General features: G+C 37.6%; 1 protein-coding gene across 13 annotated transcripts in view; it reads right to left on the bottom strand.

Moving 5' to 3' along the window:
* The window catches only part of ANO4 (anoctamin 4), a 200,469-nt gene that overhangs the window by 155,867 nt on the left and 22,177 nt on the right, over positions 1 to 22,425 (bottom strand). For 2 of the 13 annotated variants that reach the window (XM_085568929.1, XM_085568932.1), the window contains exon 1: positions 15,905 to 16,103. The exons of 8 other annotated variants lie outside the window; for them this stretch is intronic. Coding sequence is in view for 1 of the 5 variants with exons in the window: in XM_085568922.1 (XP_085425048.1) it covers positions 1,851 to 1,947 (97 nt within the window). In the remaining 4 variants the exon portion in view is untranslated. 3 more of the 13 variants (XM_085568928.1, XM_021552777.4, XM_085568922.1) reach the window with 3 other exon arrangements.

The raw sequence follows: 22,425 nt of genomic DNA, 5'->3' as shown, positions 1-22,425 counted from the left end.
TTGGCAGAATCACACAGAAGGTTCCCATCTACCAGATATGCTATGCTGAGATCAGCCTCATACCTCATTTTCTGTATCTCTCCAGAAAAAAATTAAAATAAATGAGCCATTAAATAATTAAGGAGAACCTCAGTGATTCGCTAAAGTTTCAAATACTGATCAAATACTGTAATGAGAAATTGATCTAAAGAAATCTACCAACAATGCATTTTGGTGAAAAGGTAGCTCATACTTACAATTATCTTCCTGCATCTACTGATACATTAGGAGGATTTTGTCATCATCCTGCTACTGACACAGCTTTGTGCTGTTTAGTATGACCATGGCATTAGTGAAGAAGTTTTGTTCAAGTTGATGATGAAACCAACAGCAATGTAGACTGTCTCTGTGTTCATTGCCTCTGGGAAACACCACTCAAATAAATTATCTCAACACAACACAAGTTAGCCAAAGTGGGCAGACATCCACAAGCCAGTGCTTTTCTCCTCTAATCTGCAACCTGTGAAGTGTCCCTGCAGCTCCTCTGGATCTGGGTGTCAAGAGCAGGGTAAGGAGTCTGGCTGCATTGCACTTCAGCTTTTCAGAAGCAAACACACACTGCAAAATCCATTGAAACTGATTCAAATAGTAGAAAATTTTTCTACACTTGGGGTGGATTTCTGAACAAGAGACAATTTACTGTACCTATAGTTGGATCTCCCTGGAAAGACTCCTTTATTGTTCCATATATTAAATCCTTGTGGGTATAGGATTTCCCTCTAAAATCCTATACATCCATTATGTCCCACATGAAACTGCATTATGAAGTTCAAAAATTATTTTACCACTACTTAAACTCCTTGCCTAAATCTCAAAATGCAAACCAGGATCATATACATGACAATTTTGTTTTAAAATTATAATTCCAAATTATTTAAGTCAATAATAAGTCTGAAAAAAAGCAGATTCTACCAGAAGTGCTCTGTGAACAGGTAGAGAACTACAATTCAATCTAGATTTTCAAGAACACTCCCTTAAAAATTTGCAAGATCCTTCATCTTGAAGCTAGCATTCATATTTCATGTTTCTTATACTGTCTTGTTATGACTGTGCAAAGGTCACAGTGTGAGAACTGCAGTATTTTTAAAAACTCTATAATTGTCTTCTACTTTTCTCCTTATTTTAGTTAATTCACTGTGTAAGGGAGCTATAAAAATGTATAAGTTCTGTCCAGATACTTTAACATGTTTATGGGACAAAAACATTTTTTATTTACTAGCTTTACTATACTTTTTTAGTGTCAGATTTGCCCCTATGTATTTATTTTCACACCATTATAAAATAAACTGAGAGGCAATCCAAACCTTGTTTAGGACAATGTTGAAAAAATGACTATGTGGCAAAAAACTTTAAAAAGAGCTTAGCTTCCTTATGATAGTACTTAAATTATGTTCAAATTAATTCTGTGCAAATTGAACCTGCAAGTTTTGTGCAGGTTTGCAGAGGATCTGCACTGAGCCTGCCTAGTCTGAATGGTGCTTTTGCCCGTGCTAAGGTATCTTCCCCTGTGGGCTGTCAGCACATGTTAGGACTGTCCCAGCTAAGCATGGTCAGCATCAGTAGGTCCAGAGATGGAAATCTTTCTTCTCAGTTTCATGCTGTGGTAGAATAACCTCTTTTTATCCCTTTCAATTTCCTTAAAAAGGCTCCTCAGACACCCCACTGTTACAAGCTCACAGATACAACCATAGCAAGAAACACTCTCCACTTCAATCCTGAATTAAGCATTGGGACCATGGTTTAACACTGGAAACTGCAAAATGAATGACTATGGGCTAAATGAGATCATCTCTGAACACAAATTGTCATACCTGAGGTTTCTGCAGTAGAAGCACATTGACTTAACCCTCTGAAATCGTGTTCCTTCCAGTTGGGAAAGCGCCCAAGGCTAGGATTGCATGAAAACATTTAAGGTTAGTTTTCTTTAGCAATCAGGAAGAATGTAGGTTTTAGTCCAGAGAAAACAGAATAATTGCTCTTCCCCATCAAAAATGATAGCATAGGGTGCCCACAGCACAGAGGACAGCATCAATAAAGTTAGCAGTGTGTGAACAAAATAGTCAGGGTATTTATCTCCAGTGACCATTACACATATCCAGCAATTCTCCTAGCTAGAACAAAGGTACTCTTTCTGTCTGCAAGTGAATGCCTCACAATAAAAATGAATTGTCAAATTAAGCTGTTGATTAATTCAGGGCTATTTCTATCCAATGATCCTGAAATAATACTATTAAAGCAGAAAAGTATTTTTTTTTCTTTTCTTAGTTGATTGTTCAATAGACTTTAAGCAAGAAATTGTTATGTTCTATCAATTTAGCCTTCAAACTCAATGTAGAATTTAGAGTCCATAAAATCCATGAGTCTTCTGTGATTATAACATGAAGATTTAGACTATTTATTTGACTAATTACCTATGTTTTTTGTGCTGAGTATGGCTCTGAAAGAGAAAAATGTACAAGAAAAATTAGAGCATTAAAGCAGTGAAAAATGCAATTTTTCATTACATTATATCCTATCCTCATTCATACATCCCTCAATTTTTCTGTGCAAATTCTATATCTAAAATATACTTCCTACCCTATTTCATTATTCTTTACCTTCAATTCCCTTTTAAAATAAACCACATTTTTTCCTAAATGAAGAGAAAGGGAAAAAACTTCCCCTCTCACCTTGTTATTTATTTTTCAACCCTGAGGAATATAAAAGTCTATTTAAACACAAAATGATACAGCACTGATTTTTATAGCCTTATACATTGTTCCTACATCAGGTAACTCCTTGTTTAGACTATCCTTGTATGGACCAGGTCTCCTGCTTCTGGATTCCAGAGCATCCAGAAGGCTGGATGATCTATGGAGTGAGACTAAATCATCACCATGAATAACTGCTAATTAACATCACTAAGTGACCTTTCTGCTGCAGGCAAGAGAAATTTCGAAAAAACAACTCTGCTTGTTTCCCAGATACCTGACTTGAATGTCCACAGAAAGATCCAGATTCAAGTTCTCTACATCTGTGCTGCTCACAAACTGCAAACTGTGCTGAGAAAACTCTTGACCCTGCTGCTCCTCATCATTCACACTTCCACTTGTTACTGTCATTCATCTCTTTTGCATTAGCAGCATCATTCCTTTTCAAACAGCAGAAATTAGAATTAGCCAAAAAATTGCATAGAAATGAGGAGATATTCCATGTCCCAGCTCCACAAAGGATTTCTACTCAAGACAACCATTAATTGTCAAAACCAGACACATAGCTGCTCAATCCTTGTCCCCTCTGTACCAGCTGCTGTGCTGACCTCAGTATTTTATGAGACATTCTGTAAGAAATGGAGATTTCTCTCTCAGGACTTTGACATTACCCAAAACAGACTAAAGAATGATAGATCTTAGAAATCTGTACAAGGCACAAAAATTATTCGGTTTCCAATAGGGTCCAAGGTCCCACAATCTCAGGTGCTAGACATCACATGCTTTTAAAAAAAACAAAATTTTCTTGGTTTTTGCTCACTATCTTTGTATGAAAGAGAAAAATTGAGCAAAAGAATGAAACTAGGGGGTACTTAATGTGCCAAGCAGGAATGAGACAAAGCTCATTTGCTCTCACTCACTCCCCTTTACTGTTAATTGCATGGACCATTTACTAAAACCTTAAATATGGTGTGCTTTATAGAAACTGATACCCATCCATTAAGGAAGATGTGACTACAATCAAAAATATTGCACCAAGCTGGGTTTGGATTTTAAACTTTTTTTGGTTGTGAATTTATTCTAAAATCAACCAGTCAGGTATCACTGTATGCTGTAAATTCCAACTACTGGAGTACTGTTGACTACAAATTAGCAGTATCTTCTGCCTCAGCCAGGCAATATTTTTGCAAGAATGAAAATGGCAGACAAGCATTATACTTGTAGTTGTACAGCACAAACCACAGCACTGGATTATCTCTAACTTTTTCAAAGATTTTCAATTATATCAATTCCTACTGACACACAGAAGATCTGCAATTTGTCTTGCATTACTCCATTTTTTGAAAGCACCTGTCTCTGAATTATTTTATCACACTTGCAGTCTGAGCTTGCTCAGCAAAATGGCAGCACTAGACCCAGGGGATTAACATTGCACCAAAGTGCTCAGCATCTAACAGTTAACAGGGTAGAATATTAGTGGTGTGTCAGGCTTTTCATATGAAGAGTAAGAAAAAATTTCTCCAGACTTTCACAAAGCATGAAATTCAACACAGAGGTGACCCTTGGCTTAGTTATTGAAGGTTGCAAGCCTGGCTTGTCCTAAATCAGCTAATAAATGTCTGCTTATGCTGAAAGGAAATGGTCTGTGTGGGAAAATGAGCATTTTATGTATACCCTTTAGAGGAAATCAATAAGTCTCTAATTTCTTTGACACAGAATTGGATGCTTAGTGCCTTAAAACTGCTATATAGAGTAAATAAACCTACCATCCTGCTCTGCATACTTCTATTTATGCACATAGCTCCCTCCACCTCCTGAGCATTAGTATTTTTAGCTTACAATTGTTAGTATGATTACATGTAAAAACATTTAAATGATGCATTCAAGTTACACTTCTAAGTGATAAACAATGATTGAAGCAACATCCTTAGTACTGTTTCCTGAGTTCTGCAATCCTCTGGTTTTGGCTTCAGAGTATATTCAGCCCATGATATTCCCCCTGATATAGCTCAATCACTAAAGTAATTAAAATAAATTATTGTAAAGCATGAAAAATTAGCTCATAATCTTCCTTCAGCTGAAGTCAGAGTAAGGTGTATACTGGACCCCAGCAGACAGACCACTTCAGGCCCTTTCCTAGGATTATGCATTAAATAGAATTCTTGTTCTTGCCCTGGAACAGCAAAATGCAGGTGACAAACCACCTCAAAGCCACAGGCATTGTAGGATGCCATGCTGTGACATCTTCCTGCCAACAACACTCCAGCAGCATTTAGTAGGCTATTGCTGATTCAAAATTTGCATTCCCGTAGCCTTGTCCAGCCCGTGGCCAGATGCTGGCAAAGCTGCTGAAACTGGACAGTGCCCAGGCTAGTTTCAAGGGCACATGAGCAAAGTATTAGTTGCTTTACTCACAGCACTTAGGACAGAAGATTTTTTTTTTTTTTTTGGACTTGATCAATTGCAATTTTACTACTTGTGTAAAGTCCTTTGCTAAAATTATTTGAATGAGAAGGCATAAAAACACTTCCACAATTTAACTGGATTTACTTATAACACTGAAACTGTAAAGACAGAATTTGTGCTCACATAATAGTTAATCAACATCAATTTTTCATTTTAAAAAGCAGCTTTAAAGTATTAACCACATCAATGAATATGCTATAAAATCACTAATCATGCATACACAAACACAGATGCCTTAAGATTTAAAATGTCATTTCTGACTTGGGAAATCTGCTCAGGCAAATTTAAAACATCTTTGTTGGAAATTCAGAGGGAGAACATTAGGTTTAGGATGGACATTATGAAGAAGTTCTTCACAGAAGGAGTAATTGGGCATTGGAATGGGCTGCCCAGAGAAGTAATGGAGTCATCACGGTGGGAGGCATTTAAGAAAAGACTGGATGTGGCACTCAGTCCTGGGATCTGGTTGACAATGTGGTGGTAGGTCACAGGTTGGACTTGATTATCTCCAAGGTCTTTTCTAACCTAATTGATTCTGTGAATGCCTATCTATCTATCTATCTATCTAATCTCTGAGAGATGGTTATTACTGTAAAAAATATAAAATTACCTTAAGTTACAGGCTGCCTAATTATATACCTTTGTTTTGTCAGCAATAGATGTGGTGTATTTTTCCCCTCTTACAGCTCAAGGGCATCACTGTAATTGTAGAAGAATAAAGACCTTCTCTCCCAGGATCTCACAGCTAGCAGGCATCACATCATGAAGGAGGAGGAATGTCAAGATAAAAAGGTCTGTGAAAGTATGGAACCCTTAGTTTCATTAAAATGCCATCAACAGGAAGTTTTGTAGCAAAATATGTACTTCCCTCTCCTGACAGGTCTACCAGCCCTGGAATGTCAACCACAGCTACCAAGCTGACCCCTCACTATGCTCAAGACAAGGAAGATGAAAATTGAAACTCTCAAATACCTTACATATATAGCCAACATTTTTCTTAATATCAGAGGATGAAAATACTGGATTTTATGAAGTCATTTAAAATATTTAGGTGTTGACATGTAATGCAACTATATCAGAAGGTTGTTGAGTTTGCAGTGTCAAGTGCCTAAAAAGTGCCAGGAATAAGGCCGCATCTGTGAAATACACTCAGCACTTCTGTGCTTATGCAACATGATAGGAGTCTTAATTTCAGACCACACAGAAAATTTTATCCTCAGTGTGCACTTAGGATGGACATTTCTATGATAAGAATCAGCTCCACCTGGCCTCTGTCCAGTCTCTGTGCACAGGAAAAGCCATACAGAAACACACACTGAAACTTCTTGAAGACAAAGGTTTGTCTCAGGATCAAAGAATTTGGGTTTTAATTTGGGGTACTCAGCTGCATACCCTCCTCTGCTTTCTACGCTGCTAAGGAAGGGACTTCAGAGGGAATGTTTCACTGTCCAAGCACCCAGCAGGCAACACTAAAGTTATGGCACTCATAGCTGCACTCAGTGACCACTGAAGCCTTATTTTGATTATATAAAATGCTATAATGTGATAAAGACATGAAAAAAATCATGCCCTTGATGTTTCACATTCAGGACCCTAAGCTAATGAGCATTTCTCCGTTTCACATCCAAAACCTCAGCTCCATATTTATGAAGTAATAAGAACAGATGACACCAAGAATGGAAATAATGTCTCCTTATATCATAGTTTGCATGAAGGATAATTATTTGCCATTTAGACATTAGTAGAATCAGTGATTGCAATAAAAATACAAATATCAGGAAATATTTGGTTTTTGTTTGGAGCCTCGTTTGGATCATAGACAGAATGAAATATTTCACATGGAAAATAAAAAGAAACCAAGATAACTCAGGGAAAACACCGTATATGAACATACGACTAAAGTCTCCAGGATCTCGCATAATACAGCCAACCAATATTCCAGCATTATTAATTCTTAAATGCTCAGCACTGCCTCCTCCCACAGTATTCAGGAAAATAAAACTAGCGGTGCTAGTATCAAAGAGTTCAATGAAGTACCCACAAAGCCATACCCAAGGTTTAAAACTGATTGACAGGCTTACAGATGTTTCTAAAAGTGCAGTTCAAAAGATGTAAGTGCTGACAGTGTGGGCTCAGAACACATTTTCCCCTGGACCCCATTCAACAAACACGACATATGCCTGAGAACAGTGAAAGAGAAACACAGCAATTGCAAGTTACTTAGCCTGGACTGCACTGCAATCAGAGCACATCAAAACTAACCAGACATCATGATATGCCCTGGAACGAACAACTGGAATTTTTAAACAGGCAGTGACAAGCTGCAACGTTATCAAAGTTACTTAGCAAATATCCTAAATATTTCTCCACACTCTGTAACAATACAATTTTGTCTTTAAAACAACTTTTATTTTAAAATAAAACTTTTCATTTTTTTAAAAATTCTTTGAGGTCCCTTACTTGTTTTAAAAACTAGAAGCCTGGAAGTTTTATTCTTTACCTTGTGTATTTGAATGTAGCTTATTTAGAATTACCTGTTAATATTTAAATTTTCACCTCCCCTATATTGTCACTCTGGGAAAACAGGCTAGCCTGGGATGGGCAGGGTACTGGCACAGGTTTCAGGAGTCCTGGGTTGAACCAAGACATATTCCTGTGTGATCTTGAGTGAGGCACTTAAATTTTTGACAATTAACAAGTTCCTGTGCAGTAATTGCCATGCTATCACATGATAGCTGAAAGCAAGTAGAAATTCCCAAATGCATGGTTTCTTTCATCACAACCTGATTCTGAAGCAAAATGTCATAAAGAAAATAAAACACCAACAAATAAACAAATAAAAACAACAACAACAAAAAAAACCCAATACCCCAAAAATCCCACCAAACCCCAGTGGATATGTGCCACATCTATCTTTCTTCTTTCTTCCCTTGTCCCTCCTGGAACTGACAGGGAGTACCTGAACCTGTCTCCCTTCTCAACTTACAAGCAGAGGTGATACCCTCTAGCAACCAACATCACACAAGGAGAATCAGGACAAGTACAGACCTATTATGCCTCCTCACTGCAACATATATTAAATTTCAATTCAAGCAGTGTATCTTAAGGTAAGGAAATGACTTAATAACACTGAAATCTGAGCTCCCACTTCTGCATTGGCATGTCACCCTTAACACCCATTGCATTGTTTCACAAAAAATTCATAGAAAGTTTTGGCTGTTGTTGCAAAGAATGGTGACAGGCACAAGTGCTGCTGAAGTATCACAATTCTGTGGTCTGAGTTAATATTTGCATAAGGCTCAAAACTTTAAGCAAAAAACAAACACCAGTATGTGAGTGGGACACAGTCTGGAGGAGCAGGTAAAGGACAGAAGGAGCAGACAGAGAAATGCTGGAGGCAGAATGGAGCACAGCTTGGAAGAGGGTCAAGGGACAGGAGGTCCAGCAAGAAGCAGAAGCACAAAGTGAAGAATTGTAAGAAATAAGATCAGACACAGAAACTGAAATATAAGAGGCGGAATTAAAACTGCAGGAAGAGAGCTACCTGAATGCTGATCTTACTGAGCTTTACAGGAAGCAACTGGATAATTTAGACCTAGATTTTGTCACAAAAGTTGTGGTATATTAACATAATGTACTAATCATAAAACAATTGAGTCATGTTTGTTTTTAGGTAAAAAAGGAAAACAAAGTTGTATGTTTCTTACATAAGAATACATATATTTTTGCAGAACTATTCCAGGTGACAATAGTGCAATGAGAAGCTGCAGTAGCATCATAGGACACTGAGTACTGATGGAAACTTGTTTGTATAACCAGAATTGTACCACAATATATTAATTAGAATAGTTCAGAATCTATTATTATTAGAAATAAAAATTAAGTAAACCTCATGAAGCATGCTGAAGTAGAAGGCTATTCAATAGTTTACCAAGGCATTTCTGAAATCCAAACTACAAATCCTACATTATAAAGGAAAATAGGGAAATTCTGTCTATGGCTCAACAGCAATTTCAGTATGATCAGTTAGAAAGAATTTCTTATGCGAAGGCTCATCTCGTGCTTATCACAAAGAGACAGAGTATAGAACGACTATTAGCAGCACTCAGCATCATTCAAAACAAAAGTAAGTCTGTGGGTAGAAACTTGACTACCCTGTATTTAATTTAAATGAGATCAGGAATTTTCACCAGTCTGGAAGAGTTCATTTAAATGGCATAGGCTAGAAAATCAGATGCTGCAGATGTTTCTCTGGGAACAAAGGACAACAAGAAATTAGAAGAGGTAATACTTTTCCTTCCCTTGAGGGCAGAGGAGCATTTAACTTAATTCATTTTCTCCTCCTCATCTAAAATAAATAATTTTTATGGCAATAACCTCAAAAACACTAAACATAAACCAAAGCAGCAATATCTGCATGAAACTGCCAAGAGGTTGAAATAACTCAGACCAGTATCACCTGCTTAATTCTTCTTTGCTGTGGTTCTTTGATCTCAGATTCCACAGCTACAACATGTATTATTTTCCTGCCAGATTAAGGAAAAGAGTATTCATGATAACAAGGCTGACATTTTACTTGACTCTTAAGTTCCAGCCCTTTTGTCCGGCCAAACCTGTCTGTTGTTGCCTTTTGTTGTCCATTTTTTTATGCATTCTTCACAATATATTGGGACTGCAGTCTCTAGGCACTGATTCAGAGCAGTGCTCTGCCTAGATGAAACTCAGTACAGGATGGTAACTAGCATGATTATAACCCTCCCCAGCCCCCCAATACAAAAGAAAGCCAAAACTAAGGAAAATATGATGGCAAATCGATATGTAAAAAGGCAAAAAAGTACATACCAGGGGAAAATAGTGGAGAGAGAGTGACACAGAGAACAAACAAGAAAATAATTGAATTGAGGCTGGGGGATAGATGAACAATATGTACAGAGGTTGTATGTCTACCAGGATACATAGGTAAATACCAATGGACTTCACAAAGCTCTGGATTTTAACAGGCATTTTACAGGGAGTGGTTTCCCAAGAAGTATTAAGCCCATTTAGAAAAAGTCTCCAGTGGTCTAATACATCATGTATAAAATATTATGCTTAATTTTCATGAAAACCAGTTTCTTCAAAGAAAATTATCAAAAATGGGAATATATCTCCTGCTGATCCAAAACAGCTAATCACCAAGCCAGTTAATCACCAGCTTTTCCATACAGCAAACTGGCTCAGAGGAGATTCTGTCTTTCTCATCTCAAGTGATTTTGTTAATTAACTTCATCATCCAAAAATGAAGAGATGCAGAAAAAATTTTCTATATTTGAAGGCCATAAGCACTATATAAAATAGGAAATTAATGTCAATACTGCAGGGGGTTCCAACAAGAACAAAAGGACAAAGGTAGAAAAGCTGTTTTGATGCAGGCTCTATTTTAATAATCTCCCAGCACTAGTGACATAAAGTCTATAGATAAATTATACAAAAGTCTACTCTTCCTAGCTGCATATTAAACAACAATAATTTTCTAAAGAAGATTAGGACATCTCTTTTAGACATATTTCCAACCACCCTCTGGAAGTGCAAACTTTTGGTATTCTACCTCTGTAGAGAGCACAAGAAACTCATCTCCCATGATCATCATCAATACCTACATAATCCTGGAATTTTAGAACTCACTTATGGCCAGAGAATGCATTCAGATGATTTATTTGTTTATCTTTTAAAAAATACTTTTCTATGGTAGTATGGGCTTTTGAGGGACCAAATAGTCCAAGATTCACAGACACCAAGCCTCCCTTTGGACAATCAGATTGCAAATGCTGAGTCTGGAAATCTCTGGATTTATGTTCAAAGTTCACCATTTGGTGGGAGCTAGTGTTCTCTCAGAGCTGAATTTGGAGGCCAGACTGCTGTCACTCTTCCTGAAGTCATAAAGGGAAACTGTTTTGAAGGATTGGTCTTGTAGCATTATTGGTATCTATATACAGGTCTTAGAAATGTGAGGCTTTTCTGAAGACATTCTCTCAGATCTGTGCTTTCCTAGAGTAAAATCCATGCAAATGTGAAGAGCTGCACACCATTATTTGGGGATCTAATTGCAGCTTTAGTGATATTCATCCTACTCAGGGTGTTTTTCATGAAGATTAAAACACTTGCATTGCCTGCTCCAGTGCCAAGATCCCATCTACTAGAATACTGAAGAACTAACCCATAACTCCTAACAAAACTGTTATTTGTCCTTTTAACAATGAGAAGTTCTCGTTTCTAAACCAATCTCACATTACCAGAATGCAAACACCTAATATTGGTCAAGTCAAAGAGGCCTAGGCTCCATTGTTACCACATTGAGACTGGATTAACATAATTGTGACTTCTGCTATGCAGGAGAAAGTTCTGTAACACACAGAGCACCTCTCACTTTATGGTCCAGTGTTTCCTATGCAGAAGTTACAGAAGAGCAAACCTGCAGAACATGAAGTGAAAGACCATTGTTTCCATGAAGCATCAGACAGATCTACACAAAGCACTTTGCACTTGTACAAAAGCAGAAAATGCAATCCCCTCCTGAGATATGACAGGCACAGGATGCAAGCACTTATTAAGAAGGCAGGATGTGCACAGGAGCCACAGAACACACGTAACAATGTCTGAAAACTAATCCTTCCCCACTGACACAGAGAAAGCACGTAGCACACACACACACCCTGCCTAGTACTTCCCCAAAGCACTAAACTTCTGACAGATTATGCAGCAGTGTTCACACACAGGATTTCCAGACATTCATAAACTGCAAAAGTAGCAACTGCACTGAAGAGAACTCACCCGTTAAAGCTGCAAAACATATAGAGACAGGTTTGTAATACCTGCAACATTAAAGCTACAAAGTCCTTGAAATCATCCTGGACAAAATCTGCAGACTAAGTGGGATAATATGTTCAGGAACACCTTTAAAGTTAGCTCTATGAAAAAGGGAGAAAGCCTAGAAGGTGCAGTCAGCTTTTGATTTTTCATGTGGGTCATTCGTGGATAAGGATGGATGAAGAAATAGCCAGGTTAAATCATAACTGATACAGCATGAAAAAAATCACCAGCCAGAATGCTGCCTGGATGACTTCAGCTCTGCAGCATGCATATCTCAGTATTACTTTCCATTCTGGGGCAGAGAGGGAAGTTGGAGCATGGCTAATTCACTGCCTGAATTCTTCAGCCAGTGATAATCTATAGCTGTCTGCATAAGTTTTGTCAGAAAGGATATGAGCAGATAGAAAGCATAAAATTACTGAAGCAGGATGGATAAATGAGTGAGCTTTCTGTAAAAAATATACCAATTCATATTCCCAATATAAATATATATTTTTGAATATTTGTGGAGTAAAAAGCTTTAAAAAACTTGCTTCTACAGACAAGTGGATGAAGACTGCATATTGATCATAATACAAGAAAAAAAAAAATGCAATGACTTCATCAGACCATTGGGTGATTTTGTCTGGCTAAGGAACAGAGCTTTTTTTTTCTTTCCCTGCAGTTGTTTTCTATGCAGTCTTCAGCCACCCTGCAAAGGAATTAACATGACACCATGCTGTGAAACAAGGAAGTACTATGCATGCATTCCCTATTAGAGCATTCACAGAATTCCCAAGAAATGAACAACACATCTACCTACTTGAATTTCATGTAATTTGGGGAATTTCACTCTTCTCTATACCTCTCAAGACTGTTACAGAGGATTGCATCTTTATTTTTCAAGCCTTTAGCCTGCAACAAGATGTGCTGGCAAGGATTTTAGATGCACAGACTTCTCTGTTGCAGTACACAGATGTTAGGTTCCAAATGCAAACATCCCATTGCAAGTTTATATAGCTTAAACTGGAAAAAATACTTCAGGATCATTTTCCTCTCTTCCTTTTCCCTCAAGGTTATTGAAAATCACATTACATTATGTGCTTTAGCTTTTAAATGTTTATTGGAAAAAACAGATATGATTATGCACTTATGTTCAAAATTAGATTTTACAAGATTATTTTACTTAAACATTATTAATTTTTGAGAGACAACCACACTTTTGATAAATTGTTGGGTAGGAATGTAGATTATTTTAGGGCATAGGAATATCTGAATTTACAATAATATTTTAAAACATAATAACTCACTGTAATTAACTGTGAGGTCTTCAGGATATTTTAAGTGCCGCATGTATTTTGCAAAACCTCTTGTTTATAGGTTTACAATAATTTCATATGGAGAAAATGATAAAAAACTCCAAGTTAAAATGGAAGCACAAAATTACTTTTTACATTTAATCAGGAAAAGCCTAAGCCTAATTCCTCCAAGGCAATATCACAACCTGCAGGTTGTGCAGTGTCTCAGGACTGCTTCTGTGTGTGTGTTACCAGGAGACCTGCATATCTTCCACAGCAAAAAGTTTCCTTGCTGCTATCATAGTGCCAGCACTCTCTGAAACTGGGAGAGAACAAACTCGGGCACCTTCATTATTGATATAGAAGAGTTAAGTAACACATAGACCAGTCATACTGCCAAAGTCTTTCTGTAGTAGACAGTGGGGAAGGCTGCTCTAGAGGTAAATGTTTTTAGGCAGTTCCTTGAGCTGCACAATTGCCAAAACTGGCCTGTTCCCTACCAGAGTAGGAGGTTTGTAGCATGCCCTCACTGCATCAGTGAGAAGGGAAACCAAGCTCAGGATCAACTGCACCAGTGGGTTTTACATGATGCCAAAACACAAGATCTGGTGGGGGAGATGACTCAGAGCACTGAGATCTGGGTTATGTGCTGGTCATTGCTTGTTCTGAGGGCAATGCAGCAGGTACCTCGCTGCACCATGATGTCCTCTACCTGCAGATCTGGGTAAGCCTCCCCCTTCTCCCAGTACCTCTTGCCTAACCTGGGCTTCCCCCTCCCCCACCACACACATACATGCTTATCAATACAACGGGACATTACACCCAAGCACAGAAAAGAAATTAAGAGTATTGAAAACAACAGCAGTGTTCTAAAGTTTTTACTCATTGGGGAGGGAAAAGGAGGCACACAGACTCAGTTCAACTAATCAGCTCATGTGAAGCAAAACTCTCTGAAATACAGGATAAATCAGGAACAAAATTGTTTTATTAAGTCACAATGTAAGCTACATTAAACCAAGAAAAAAATCCCAGACTCCAGCATATCTCTTGTTAAACCCAGAAAAGCAATGAAGAGACAGAATAAAAGCTTTTTTCTTATCCTACCTCAGTAAAACAAAAGAACACATCTCCTCTTTGCTCTGCTTGAAGTCAGACCACCCTGTGACAAGTTTGAGCCAGTGTTATATCTACCCCTTCAGTGGACCTTTGAAGATGTAGCAGTCTTTATTATTCCTGCAGTCTGTAAGGGCTATGCATAGTCAATCCACATAATGAATCCACAGCATGAAACACATTTAAGTGAAAAGAAATACTTTCGTAGTTCTCTCATACCAAAAGCAAAGAAAAACATCTATCTACCAGAAAGTGCATATTTGCTTTATTTTAAATCTCATGAAACAAACTAGAAAAGAAAAAAAAAAAAAAAAACCAAAACAACCAAAACTAAGGGCACAGTTTACTATGGTCTAATAACAACCTTTACTATTTATAAAATCAGAGCTGTTAAAATAGCTTAGAGCCAGAACAGATTTTCAGACATTTAAAAGCACTTTTTTTCTACTGCAGAGATGTAAAAGTACTTCAAAAAGCTAAAAATTTGCAACTAGAGAGGGATGATGGTAATTAGGTTACCTAGTCTGTAACTTGTCCCAGCTAGTGTGGACTTGTAAAATGCAAAAGGTCCAACTTTAAAACACCTGATGACAGAGGCTTATACAGAAAACAGTGACAGAGCCCATCTGTCCCATGCCAACAACAGCACACACCGGCTCAAACCACATGCTCACACTTGAACACTGAGGGGCTTCAGAGTTTTCCAGGTGGCTGCACAAGCAGGGGCTATCTGTGCCCTCAGTGCAAGGGTACAGACCTAGAGAAACGAGCCAGTCCCCTTTACCCAGTCTCTATTGCAGTTCCCCAGAAGCGTATCCCGTTGGTGCCACAGGCAATCGGGAGCAATGCTCAAGCCTCCCGTCTCAAGGACAAAGAGGCAGTACTCGGCTTGCAGTCAATACTTCAGAGCTCCGGGTCAGAGGAGGGAAAGAGCAAAATAAAGAGAAAACTTGTATTTGACTTAGCCGGTATCTGCTAGAAGATGCTGAAAATTATTAAGTGATTATTAACGAGATATTAAGTGAAGGTCACGAGGCTTATCTAAGACTATAGGGGGAGAAAAACAGATGGGGAAGGGGGAGGGAGAGGGAGAGAGAGCACGAGCACTGCAGCAAAGAAGCTACGCTCAGCCAATATATGCTGGCACTTACCATAAAAATAGAAAGATCGAAAGAGAAGTAGAATAAGGATCCTTTTTATCTCTCTTCAGTAGAAAGATTCCCACATGTAGCTCTGAACACAGCTGTCCAGGGAAAAAGCAAGGTAATATGACGATACACAGAAAACACTATCACACAAACGGTAAGTCCTTTCACAGCCTTCGTAAACCTGCAAGCAGTTTGTGCCGAAAAACCAAAGGTAAGAAGTCTGAAGACGACTCCTACATAACACTGCAGCTAAACCAGGCTGCTGGATTTCCAGTCACTCACACCGCGCTGTTTCCATCCTCATCTTCTCACCATTACTTACATCCTAGAGGTGGGCTTGGGGGTGGGGATAAGAGATTTCTCCTCCGAGTGGAAAGGCTCACAGAAGCGGCATCAGCATTTGTAACCGGTCGCTGGGAGCACCCAATCGGAGGAGCTGCGGGGTGGCAGCGTGGCGGCTGCCCAAGGCAGGGCAGCCCGACGCGGCGGCCGCCGGCGCGGTCCCGCCCGCCCGGGAGCGCTGCGGGGCCCCGCAGCCCCGCGGGGATGTCCGCACCCACGGGCGGACCGAGCGCCTTCAGCGCTGCGCTGCTCTCCGGGCTGCAGCGCCCGGAAAGGCGCAGCCTTCCCTGCCTGCTGCTCTGGCAGGCTGCTCGCACGCCTCTGCAGTCCTACAGAGGCAGGAAAAGTTTGGAGGTTTGAGCATCAGCGTCATTTACCTTGTAATTTTATTACCCGGTACCATGCCTATATAAAAAAAAAAAAAATTAATCGTTGCTTCCTCCTCAAAGGTATATTTTTGAAGGAAAAATAAGTCTGTAAGAGATTGTGAATGGCCTGGTCCGAGCCAGTGCTGGTTTTAACATGACATCACAGACCCCATACAGCATCAAATCCACAGAAAATACACGAGCAAAGTTCTTCTCCCTGTGCCTGTCGAAATGAAAACTAGATTAAATGTTTTTCTACTTTCTACCATACTATTTGATGCAAAAAAAATTAAAAGAGAGAGAGAGAGAGAGAGAGGGAGAGAGAGAGGGAGAAGACTGACCTCTACTTAATTTTCAGTAATGATATCCAGGATCTGGGGAGAAATATTCCTATAGTATTTAAACCATTGAACCAAGACAACAGTAAAGTGATGCAGTCAAATGTAAAGCTGCTAAGCATTGTAATTTTCAAGGGATATTCCTGATTCTAATATACAAGTGACTGCATTTGACTATGGGGAAGAAATTATTTTGATCCAGCTCACAATGCAGTCCATAGTGGAGGAAACCTAAATACAGCATGGAAATTTGTGTTTACTTAAAGTTGACGCTCTGCCAGTAGAAAAAGTTAGATGCTTACCTTTTCAAAACATTTTTAGAACAGTCAGTCCTGAATTTTTGCTGTATCAAAAGTAATCATGAATATCATACATCTGATATTCACATTTCAAAAGATGAAAAGGCCATGTGGTAAGGGAGGGAGCATGGGGAAAACAGACATCAAAGCATTCACAGCAGTGGCACCCATATTACTTGATCAGTATCAGGTACTTGTAGATCACACCAGGTAACAACATAAGCCCATCAGGGAGAAAATAACAATATTAAAAAAAAAAGTAAATCACAGCTTCTACATCTTGAAGTAGACTAAAAATCTAAAGGTCAATTTAATACAGCTAATCTGTTCCAAAATATTTGAAAGTATAAATACAGTGCAAGAGCATACAAATTCCAGTAGCAATAACAGCAGAACACTAGGCTGTCATCCCATATTGGTCAGAAGATATTATCTTTGTGTATTTGTGTATGTTTTCTTTTCTTTCCTTTTTGTTTTTTTGGTTTTAGATTTTTTTTAATAAAAATCTTTCCCCCTCCAGTGACAGGACATTGGAAGGCCCATTACTTTCTTACATTTTATTTAGGTTTTAATTAGCTGATTTCATACTGTCGACATGACATGCATGATATTTATTCCTCCCTTTTCATAAACATAATTAGCCAAAAAACCATGAGATCTGCTCAAGAGGGAGTAAGTACAGGTGAAGGCAGATAAAAAGAGTAAATTACAAAGGAAGGCAATTACCATTTCCAACTAATGTACTAAGATATATACAGCTAATAACATATATATAGGTAACCAAAATTAAAAATATAGCCAATATAGGAGCGGACATGAGAAAAGAAGGAAGCAGCAGAAGAAACACATTTAAACTCTACAGTAAGCTTTCAAAACAGACTGCAATGCTAACACAAAGATTACTACTTGGCACCTGTGAGTGTTCCCAAGCCCAGATCCCGTGCCTGGTGTTGAGGAGGGTTATGAGAGCAACAACTTTCTGCTAACTTAATCTTGCCTGAAAGTAACTTAGGAAAATCAGCTCTTAGTACTGCTCAACTTGAACATCTTTTAACTTTCTGAATTTTCTATTTTTATTATGCATTAAATTGAAGTGCCTTCAGTTATCAGCTTTTTAACCTCTATATTGATTTATTAAGAATTGCCAAAAATCTCTGCTTAGTTGTCATATTGGTAAATGTAGATGTTTTCTGATCTTTTCCTCTGTCACGTGGCTCCTTTGCAATTTTTCAGGACCTTTTTTTTAGCTCAATTAGAAATTTAAACAATTATTTTAAAATACTATGAAAGAAGTTATCTTTCTACTTATTCTAAAATAATTGGTGGTTTCTAATTAGAAAGTATTGAGTGAGCATTGGAATTAAGTGTTTCAGGTTATGATATCAGTTTTCCCTTTAAATACAGAACAGAAATATTTACTGAATATTTCTGCTTTTAAGATTGTCATCAGAACTCCATCAGAACTCTAACAGACCAACACATTTTGAGTTAAAGACCAACTCCTAATATACTGTTATTTCCTGTTATAAGAGAAACCTTATTTATTTTCTAGTGAATTAAACATGCAGTAATATTCATGGCTGTCAATACACCAATTTGTTTTTCTATTTTATCCTTTTTATCTTACAGTTATGAAATTAATATCATTTTATTGTTAAGACTTCATTATTTAAAATATCATTTCCTTGGAAAATATATCATTTTCTTAAATGACTTCCAGATAAATAAAAAAATCATAATTACAAAAACCTGACTTCATTTTTCAAATCTCTTAGCCATGAAACAGGAATTATCAATGTCAATTCAAGTAGAAATTTTATCACTCTTTTTCAAGAAAAGTGGGTGGTCCACAAGCTTTTGCTCATGTTGCTGCTGAATCATTTGCAATTGCATATGCGAGGTTCTGAACAACACATACATATGGAAAGGAAGCTAAAAAGTATGATGGACTTCAATAAAAATATAATAGTTCAGCAAAATCAAAATAACCAATAATAAAAAAAATCCATACAGCCATTTCTGAAGTACTAAAAATATCAAGATAGAGGAAAAGAGAATAAGTAATCATCTAGAGAGACGTCCATTTCAGCAGTGTAAGTTTAAAATCTAATGCAGGTGGGAATCAGTACAGAACTGACAAGACTGCGTGGAGAGAAACGGCTGCTGCTCACTGAGGCATTCTGGTAAGAGAGCTTCCAAGACCTTTGCTGCAACAAGTTTTTTACAAATGGAAAAAACCAAAACCCAAACAACAGACAAGCTTTACAGTGATAAAGTCAAACCCCCTGGCAGAAAAGCTGTTCATAAGAAATCTCCAAAACCTCTAAAAAACTCCCCAAACCAATGTCTCTTAGCCATCTTTTGGCTGAAAAATCAGTAATGGCCCTGTCTGCATTCCAAAGACTTTGTCTAAAAGGAATTTATCTAGGAAATAGTAGCAAGATGCTATTTAGGGATTGTTTCACTTATGGAGAATTTTCCTGAATGTCTTATATAAGAGAAATAGCTTCATTGTGGTTATCCATGTACCCACATGTGACTTATGTACCCACATGTGACTTATGTACCCACATTTGTCAAACAAAAAAACCCTAAAAACCAAAAAGATCCACATCAAAACACCTCAATATTCTACAATTTAAGAACAAAGAGACAATGAAAATATTCTCTCCACCTTTTCTCCTCCTTCATAAAGGGACAGAAAAATCAATGCCATACAGAGGTAGCCGAGTGACACAAATCATACCAAGAGCACCATTACTAGTACCAATATCTACAATATCATTTGTCTTCAACTCAGGACCTCAGAATAAGACTTTCCATAAATTAAGAAAATTATAGACAGGTAGTATTTCTTAAAGCATAAAGAACAGTTTTTGTTAAAGCAACTTCAAGGGGGCTCTAAGAAATCAATTGCTGTTTGCAGCCCAAGCCTGTAGGTATAAGTTGTAAGCACACATAGACCAACAAATGGAAGTTTTTATTTTAAATTGTTCTTCAAAAAAGGAAAAAAATACTATTCAATTATTAAATTCATAACTCCATATTAACTATATTTTGTACCATGCACCCTAACAAGAAACAAGTGTCATAACATATGAAGCAGTTAAAGCACTCTTAAAAGATTGTAATTTAATGCTACAAAATATTACTTTTATTTCTAGCTATTCCCTTAAGTAAATATATTAAACTAATAACAGCTAAACAAATTTTATGATAGCCCAAAGAATACTACCTTTGTGAAAGTTTTTAAGCACTGAACTACCAGCAGTAGTAGTGATAAAAGTTGGTGAAGATTCAGAAATAACAACAAGCCTTTAACAAAGCAGATAAAAAAGTTGGTGGAGATACAGAGATAACAGCAAGCCTTTAACAAAGCAAGTAAGAAAAGTTATATATATATATATGTATGTATGTATGTATATTCTTCACATACAGATCACGCAGATCCCTTTCAGACCGTAGACTAGAGAGGGGTTGGTAGGAGTTTTCTAGCCTGCAAGGAGACAGGCAGGTTACATCAGGTCACACAGGATGGAGGGGCTGCAATACTGAGGTCCTGAGAGGAATAAGGGGAAAGATGACATCTGGAAAGCAGGGGGCCACCTTGCAGGAACAGACAGCCCCCAGACCCCTGTAAGGACTTTCCACCCACTCTTAAAGCAGGTGTCCTAGAGCTGTGTCAGACCTTTAGTCAAATTGCAGGTAACTATATACTAGTCCTTCAACTTCTTGGAAGTAAAACATGACCTGAAGTTAATGCTGAAGCAGAGAGGGAGGACCCAGCACAGGTGAATGATTAGAGCAGCCCCAGCAGAGCATCCCTGGTAATTTGTGCCCTGTACCCAGGTGTACTGCTGGTTCAGTGACACGGTTTCATAGCTGCATCCAGACGTACTTCTAATACAACTTGTAAACTAGGTGGTGAGAGTATTTACAAACAAAGCATTAAGAATGTAGCACAGGGATATGGGGGAGAGCATTAGATGTCATGAATAGGCCACTGAGATTTGAAAGGCCTTTAGGGTCAGACACCCCAAAGTGACACATGCATGTGACAAACATTTGAGAGCTTACAATAGTAGAGAGTGTTGCTGAGCATTTAAACACTTGACATGTTCACTGCTGACCTTTAAGAGGTTTAAATAAAGAATAATTTAAAATAAAACATAATAATTAAAAATACATGATCTCTGTGAAGAGACAAAGAGTTTTATTAACTTCTGATTTGAGGTTTACCATTCCCTTATTAAAGAGTAGGAATGAATATCTTTTGAAACAATAAAAATCTAAACTGAATTAAACTGTTCCTGATATAGGAACTGGACAAGATGATTTCAAGATGCCTTCTAACCTAAATTACTCTACAACTCTAAAACACCCCACCAAACTTCAAGAAAAATCAACCAAGAGAATTTCTCAAGTAGAAACAAACAGCAGCAAAACTGTTAGTGATAACCACCAAATAATATCCACTGGTGAATATACACACATATGGACATCATAGTCAAAGAGCCCGGATTCCTTTGACAAGTGTTTCAGATAGAGTCAAGAAAAGATTTTTATACTGGGTTCTTTCTCCCAGCACAGAGAGAAGTTTCAAAAGTTGGCTGAGCAGACTCTGAAAGTGACTCCATGTGATGCTAACCTTTTAAATACCCCCACACCTACCAAGGCTGGGGTGAGTTCCCCATATCTTAGTCTCCTTTATTGAAGTTTAAAGAAGTTTTTCTTCTATAGAAAAATTTTAAGTGCATCTTACAAATAATAATGGGATTATTAAGTGATCTTTCAGAAAGTTATTTTTTAAATTAACTTTCTACCTAATTATCTGGTTCAGTATTTCAGCTCATTCAGAAGCAAAGACCATTTTCAGGCATTCAACCATTAAAATGTTGGGTATGAAACAAAAAACAAAATAACCTATATAAAATTGATTATTTATTTGAGCTTTCCAGGTTTTCATGGATTTTTAATGTAAGAAAAAGAAATTCTAGAAATGTCACCATTAATAATCCTGTTGGATCGCTACAATACCAAAAGCAAAAGGAAATGAAAATAGAAATCCTTAAGTAGTGTACATAACTGAAACTATACTTGCAAATGAATCTCTTCAGGACATATTCATAAATACTGCCAGTCACTGGCAACAGTAATTCAAAACAACCTTTTAATAACAGCTTGCATCCCCCTGTAAAATCCCTTATGAAAGGAGTTCAAAAGAACTGGGCTCCCACCAAGGAGTTAATCTTACCACATGGCACTTAGGACCTAATGCAATGGACAAAACACAATAAAATTAGTATCTACTTGTGACAAATTTTGTGTTTTGTGTGTATTTACTGATTACTATGCCTATACTGTGATGATACATAAAACCTGTGAACTAATATATACAATATTTTTAGACCCCTGTTGATTCTCCAGTGTAGAATGAGCCTAAAAATGTCAGCACAACGGTTTCTTCAGCTTGGCTGGTAAACTGAATAGAGTTTA

The sequence above is a fragment of the Lonchura striata genome, chromosome 1A (assembly GCF_050655825.1).
Source record: "Lonchura striata isolate lonStrDom1 chromosome 1A, ASM5065582v1, whole genome shotgun sequence".
Lineage (NCBI taxonomy): Eukaryota > Metazoa > Chordata > Aves > Passeriformes > Estrildidae > Lonchura > Lonchura striata.
The sequence above is the reverse complement of the archived record's forward strand: the minus strand, read 5'-3'. Positions and strand labels throughout refer to the sequence as shown.